The sequence below is a fragment of the Triticum urartu genome, chromosome 1A (genome assembly GCF_056163025.1).
Source record: "Triticum urartu cultivar PI428250 chromosome 1A, HENAU_Tu73, whole genome shotgun sequence".
NCBI classification, from domain to species: Eukaryota; Viridiplantae; Streptophyta; class Magnoliopsida; order Poales; family Poaceae; genus Triticum; species Triticum urartu.
In genome coordinates, this window is record NC_141873.1 from 34648437 (window position 1) to 34655520 (window position 7084).

Here is a 7084-nt window from a genome sequence, read left to right on the forward strand (position 1 = left end):
GGCTCGGGCTAGGGTTTTTTTTTGGGGGGGGGGGGGGGTGGGCCGCGACCGGCTCGGGCTAGGGTTTTTTTTTTTGGGGGGGGGGGGGGTGGGGGATGGGCCGCGGTCGGCTCCGATTAGGGTTTTGGGAGGGGAGGGGGGCGTCGACGCCGAGGATTTATACGGGTCCAATAGGGGGTAGAGGAGAGGAAATAGGATTCAGGGAGGATTCGAGTGATTGTTCGAATTGGAGGAGAAAAGGGCATTTTTTTAGGCTTAACCCCTCAATTTTTTGACAAGTTTCTTTAGGGGTGGTTTAGTCAGGGTACAACTCCTCAAAAGGTTCCTTCTTGAGAAGTTACACGATTGGTTTCCAGGGATAGAGACTAGAGATGCCCTAAGTTTGGGCCGCCGCCGGCGGTTCCTCCCGCCGAACCCTACTCCGCTCTGGATCCTCCCCAACACCATCCCGCCGCCCCTCCCGCCGGCGCGATCAGACCAATCCATGGTCGGTTAGATTCCGCGTGAGGTTTTCGCCGGGGGTCGTCTTGGATTCCGCGTCGGTTCCGAGTCGATCGAGGAGCCCTTTCCATATCCAACACGCGGCAACTCGATCGATCGAGTTCGCGTCCCCCAAGAACTCGGCGCCCCGTCTCGCCGAGATTATATATAGGCCCGCGAGCTCCACGAAGATCCCCCGTCATTGCGGCGGCGTCCAATCCAAATCCAAAGAGAACTCATGAGAGGGGATCGATCGGCCATGAGGGTCACCCGAGGTATGCACCTGGAGGCCGAGGTCGCCCGGGACGTGTGGCGCGCCGGCGAGGTGGTCTGGGGCAACGGACACTCGTACGTCCTGCGGTGGTTCGACGGCGGCCCAGACTCCGGGCGCATCCCGAGGGCGGGCGTCCGGCCGCTCCCGGATCCAGCCGCCAAGCTGCCGGCGGACCTCGCCGCCGGCGACGACGTTGATGTGTTCCACAGCAACCTGTGGAAGCGCGCCAAGGTCGTGGGCGCCGCCGGCCACGGTCAGTTCGAGGTCAAGATCGCCGACTCGACCGAGGTCGTTGAGGCCGACCTGAGCGTGCTACGGCCCTGTATGGTGTATGGCGGAGGGGAGAAAGGCTGGGCTGTGATCCAGAAGGTAACGCCATCGTTGTCCCCTTCATCTTCTCCCCACTCGCGGCCTCCTCCTCTTAGATTCAGTAACGTCTGCAGATTCTTGTTTCGCTGACGGCGTCTTGCCCTGTTTCTTCTTCTTTCTCTTCGCACCAGGGTGACAAAATCCCCGTCGCAAGCGCCCAGCCATGGCGCCCCGTCGCTGGCAAGAACATCAAAAGCAAAGCCAATATCAATGGAGGCGGCAAGTTCGCCGCGCATGCCACCAATCTCAATCTGGGCGGCAAGACGAAGCGGAGCAACTACGCGGTGGACGCCGACATTGTCCAGGACGTCAAGAGATTTCAGGGCAACGTCTTCTTGGCCAAGAGAGAACCCGCAGCAAGGTACGGTGACAGCAACATAGAGGTGATGGATGTACACCCAAGCCATTACCTCAAGAAACGGGAGCAGGAGACCAGCAACAAACCCAACGATGAAGAAATTGATGTGGTCGGAGGAGGAACGGACAGCGACAGCGACGATGATTCCAACAGTAGCAAGTCTGATCCATCGTCATCTGCTGACAGCAGTGACGGAGACAGCAGCAGCAGCAGTGGCGGAAGCAACAGCAACGGCGGCCGCGCAGTTCCCGTCACCGGCGAGCATTGCCAAGAAAATCAAGAAGCTGCGACTCCAAGCTGCGAGGAAGAAGAGGAGCAAGATTCCGAGGAGAGGACAGAGTCCCATGCCAGCGCGGGAATGCACCATCGCCTGGCCGATGAGGAACAGGTGGTGATGGTGAAGCAAGATCAGCAGGTAGAGGAGCATGATCACCGCGTCCATGGCCTGGAGCTGGAGGCCTACGTGAGCGTCATGAAGGCCTTCTACTTCACGGGGCCGCTGACCTGGGCCAAGGAGGAGCTGCTGTCCGACCTCCGCCTGCAGCTCCACGTCTCCAGCGACGAGCACCTGCGAGCGATATGGCGTCTCAAGGGGAAGAAGTAAAGAAACTGCAGGCAGGCGTTTCAGTTCAACGGCGGCTATTGCTGATTGCTCTAGTTTGTAACCTGTCAATCTGTGATAGATTACTGTACGTAGTTGGGAGTGTCAAGTCAGTCATCAGTTGACTGGATTTGATTTGGATCTCAGCCAAAGTTTGATTATGATCATTTTGGGTCCCAGTCAAATTTTGATTTTGAAATTTGGGCCTGGATCATCGGTTCCAACTTCCAAAATTATTGCTGATTGCTAATTTGTCACCGGTGATAATTCATTGTAGTTGGGACTTGGGAGTGTCTAATGATCATTGGACTGAAATTGATTTGGGTCTCAGTCAAATTTTGATTTTGATTGCTAACTTGTAACCTGTCAATCTGTGAGAGATTAGTGTACGTAGTTGAGAGTGTCAGTCATCAGTTGACTGAATTTGATTTGGATCTCAGTGGAAGTTTGATTTTGATTTTGGGTCTCAGTCAAATTTTGATTTTGAATTTGGGTCCCAGTCGTAGGTTCCAACTTCCAAACTTATTGCTGATTGCTAATCTGTCACCGGTGATAGATCATTGTAGTTGGAGTGTCTAACGATCATTACACTGAAATTGATTTGGGTCTCAAGTCAAATTTTGATTTTCATTGCTAGTTTGCCACCTGTGAATCTGTGATAGATTACTGTAGTTGGGAGTTTCAGTCATCAGTTGACTGAATTTGATTTGGATCTCCGTCAAAGTTTGATTTTGATCATTTTGGGCCCCATTCAAAATTTGATTTTGAATTTGGGTCTCAGTCATCAGTTCCAACTTCCAAACACTTAGATTCTGTGTGTTTGGGATAGTCCTGACGGTGGACTCAACCACTGAAATCTGAAAAATGAAAAACCTCTGCTCTGTTTTTATCAGCAGCTCTCCAAATTGGAAGGCTCCAAATAATTGACAAAATCCAAAAGTCTCCACAAATATGAATGGAAAACTAAAGAAAAGATTAGTAGACCAGCAAGAAAATAGTGAAAAATAGTGGAAACTGAAGATTCATCTGCTGATGGAGAAAAGAGCTGACATATATTGTGATGTGAGTATGTGACAAAGACCTGACGTATATTGTGATGCAAAATTCTTCAATAAAGAGAATGATCAAAAGATAAAGACCGAAGAAAGAGAATGAAAAACAAACCCATGACAAGGGAAAAAGAATGAGAAAATCAACTGAAGGTCTGATGACTGGTAAAATAAGTAACCTTTCTATGCTGATAGACTAGATCCTACCATAACTACAGCTGAATAATACACATCCAATCCAATCCTATTAACTTGAAACTTCTTTTCAAGTCAATAGACAACATACTATAAGGATAAGGATAAAAAGGTGAGCAAGTTGGGTTAAAAAATAGAGCCATGGGTCATACAAAAACATGAAAGACAGATACCGGAAGCAGTATGAATAATGAAACTGAAGAATAAAAATACTATATAGGTTGAACATTGACAGTCTAACTTGTATAACAAAGCTGTATGATAACACGAAGAATACTGAAGGGCTGAAGAAGACTTGAGGATAAACTAGAAACATACTAGGGAAGAATCGATATTAGTTCATCTGCTCACGTCATTTACTCCGATACAAGTGATGGACTGAACAATGACTGAAGTAATAAACTGATGGAATGAACAAAATATTCGAGCATTGACTAGAACATTTCCTGCAAATCAGAAATTCAAAAAGATTATCAAAGTCATGATGCAAACATGAAAAACATCTGTCAATCAAGAGCAATGAGTGGGTCATGATTTGTATTATTTTAACATAATGGGCGCAGTTTGCAAATATTACAAATGATTTGCATGGCGTTGTTCAGTTTCTCAATATTACTGCATCGATAATACATGAACAGATGTTATTACAGCTTACAGGAAAAAAAACAGAAAATCTCATTCACTTACAAGTTAGACCAGGTTAAGAAAAGTTAGGGCCTCCAGACCGACACCACTTATTGAGTTGCTGAGCTGATAACATCCTCAGAACCCAACATGCGCAGGACCGGCTAGCACATATTGCCTTAACTTGTGTTCCTAAAACTACAAGGATCTGATGGAGTTCCTCAGATTCTCAGCAGCTCTGCTATGTCCTAGACGGCAAGACTTGTTCAGGTATTAACGAAAGGACACCGGCATTTTGTTAACTACTGTAGTTGAAAGGTCAGAAAGGAAACAATCAGATAAAGCATAACATATAATCATTTTGTTTTTTAGTCTACCTACATTTTTCTCAGCTAATGTATTGATGCTACCACACATAATCATACAACATGAACGAAAATGGCCTTTAGCTTCAAGAAAAGGGATTAATGCCGCAAAATGCAACATGCCGGTGAGCAAATCACAACTGACAAGATCAATGTGGAAAGTGGCATGCAAGAGTGCTTACAGTCCAGTACGCAAAGGTTTGGGCTGTACACGAACTGAGCAAGAGCTCTGAAAAAATAGCGCCATAGCACTGCTCGAAAGCTTCCGGGCTGGCTCGCAGTAATTTTCATCCTGCAGCACGCCAGGCCTGGATGTCCTCCCTAATGAGGTCAAGGATGCGCTCGGTGGCAGTAACTCCCTATGAACAGAAACTGAGAACAGACGGACGAAACTACAGATTTGACTTCCCCCCCAAAAAAATTCGGGCGCAGAACCAAACCAACCTCCTAGGCGGCGCCAGCAGCTCCCGGTCGTCTCACCCAGCATCATAATGCCCTCCCACTGGAGAAGCATGAAGTGCATTCATGATTTTCTCCTTCAGTGCTTTATCATTGCCCAATACTATTTTGCCTTTATATCGAAGGAGACAGCCTTTAATGTGTAATGAGACTCTGGAAGAGGAGGTGTGATGCCATATATTTCTGTAGCAATTCTTTTGTCACAGGATCTGTCACATAGCTCTTTTGTACTTCTTCAATCCATTTAGGAGTAATTGTCCACATGAACATGAGTGATACGGATTTTCTGGACAAAGCATCAGCTATAGTATTTTCCTTTCCTTTTTTGTATTCCACCACATACTCTAATTCCAAGAGTTTGAGGAGTAATTTGTGCTGTAATCCTTCTGTCATCCTATGTCCAGTGATATATTTGAGACTCTCATGATCTGTTTTAATGATGACTTTTCCTCCTAGAAAATAGTGCCTCCCCTTTTTAATGGCCTCAAGTACTGTTAATGCCTCTTTCTCATATATTGATAGACTATCATTCTTTGGTCTCAAAGCAAAGTTTTAGTGGGGCAATAGCTCTGCCCTTTTGCATCAGAACTGCCCCTAAACCATTCTTTGAAGCATCAACTTCTAAAGTGAGTTCAGCAAAGTTTGGCAAAGCTAGAACAGGAGCAGTGACCAATGCCACTTTTAGTTGTTGAAAGGCATTTTCCTGAGCTTCATACCACTGAAATGCTCCCTCCTTGAGCATATCATACTGGAGTCTAAATATCCTGCCATAATGTTTTATGAACCTCCAGTAGTAGCCAGATAAACCCATAAAGCTCCTTAGTTGTCTCACTGAAACATGAGATTTCCACTCAGTTACAACAACAATCTTAGCAGGGTCAGTGGCTACACCTTGTCCAGAAAATAATATGACCTAGGTAATCGTCCACCTGAGGAACTCCAAATATGCACTTGCTTTGCTTAGCAAATAATTGATTTTCCCTAAGGAGAGTAAGGACAATTTCTTAAGTGTTTCAGGTGTGATTTCAGATTGGCCGCATGCATCGATTTGATGTAGAGGACAGGGGTAAATCCTCCTTTAAAAAAGTGTGATTTCAGATCTGGAATATTTTGGCAATAGTGCCGTTAGGGTAATTTTTTAGATCAACGTTTGAACCCCGCTGAAAGAGACTGTGCACCTGCGTGTGTGCCAATCTTTGTAGACATATTTTATAATTATTGACTGTTTTCAATGTTAGCATTACTGTAGGCAATCGGCAATATTTCATATGCCTTTTTTATCGTCCATCCTTGCTTTAAGCGGTTGATACTCATATACTGTTTTCCCACTATTTCATTACTTTTGCTATACAACTGATTTTTTTCATTTGTGTATCTTTTAAAGAAATCGGTTAGTTGTTTGGTGGTATTGGTTAGTGTGCGCTGTAGGATCAAAAGTATGTCTAGAGGGGGGTAATTAGACTACTTGACCAAATAAAAACCTAATCTTTTCCCAATTTTAGATGTAGTCACAGTTTAGCAAATCTAGCAAGTCAAGCATCACCCTACACATGCAATTCTAAGAGTATAGCAGCGGAAAGTAAGACATTGCACATGTAAATAAAGGAGGGGTTTGGAGAAGGCAAACACAATGGGGACACGGTGATTTTTGGCATGGTTTCGATAGGTGGTGCTATCATACGTCCACGTTGATGGAGATTTCAACCCATGAAGGGTAACGGATGCGCGAGTCCATGGAGGGCTCCACCCACGAAGGATACACGAAGAAGCAACCTTGTCTATCCCACCATGGCCATCGTCCACGAAGGACTTGGCTCACTGGGGTAGATCTTCATGAAGTAGGCGATCTCCTTGCCCTTACAAACTTCTTGGTTCAACTCCACATTATGTCGGAGGCTCCCAAATGACACCTAACAAATCTAGGAGACACCACTTTTCAAAAGGCAATAGATGATGTGTAGACGATGAACTCCTTACTCTTGTGCTTCAAATGATAGTCTCTCCAACACTTAACTCTCTCTCATAGATTTTGCTATGGTAGAACAAGGATTTGAGTGGAAAGCAACTTGGAGAAGGCTAGAAATCTAGATTCAAATGGTAGGAATGGAATCCCTTAATCTCAACACATGAGTAGGTGGTTCTCTCTTAGAAAATGAGTAGTGGAAGTGTATGCACGTTCTGATGGCTCTCTTACTAAGTAAGAGGGGGTGGATGGGTATATATAGCCTCCACACGAAATCCAACCGTTACACACTTCTAACTCAACTTGGTGGCACCGGTCAGAATTCTCGGTGGCACCGACTCGGTGGC

General features: G+C 45.7%; 1 protein-coding gene across 1 annotated transcript; it reads left to right on the top strand.

Annotated features, from left to right (window-relative positions):
* Nucleotides 1-325: 325 nt before the first annotated feature.
* On the top strand, nt 326-2539 carry LOC125545377 (uncharacterized). Its single transcript, XM_048709332.2, has 2 exons — nt 326-1123; nt 1255-2539. The coding sequence occupies exons 1-2, from the start codon at nt 719-721 to the stop codon at nt 2083-2085; spliced, it is 1236 nt and encodes a 411-aa protein (XP_048565289.2). The 5' UTR covers nt 326-718; the 3' UTR covers nt 2086-2539.
* The last annotated feature ends 4545 nt before the right edge of the window (nt 2540-7084 follow it).

What these genes read in the sequence shown, in the direction of transcription:
- LOC125545377 (XM_048709332.2), top strand. Translation starts at nt 719, where the DNA reads ATGAGAGGGGATCGATCGGCCATGAGGGTCACCCGAGGTATGCACCTG. An exon ending in GCTGGGCTGTGATCCAGAAG is followed by an intron (nt 1,124 to 1,254) that starts GTAACGCCATCG and finishes TCTTCGCACCAG; the next exon opens with GGTGACAAAATCCCCGTCGC.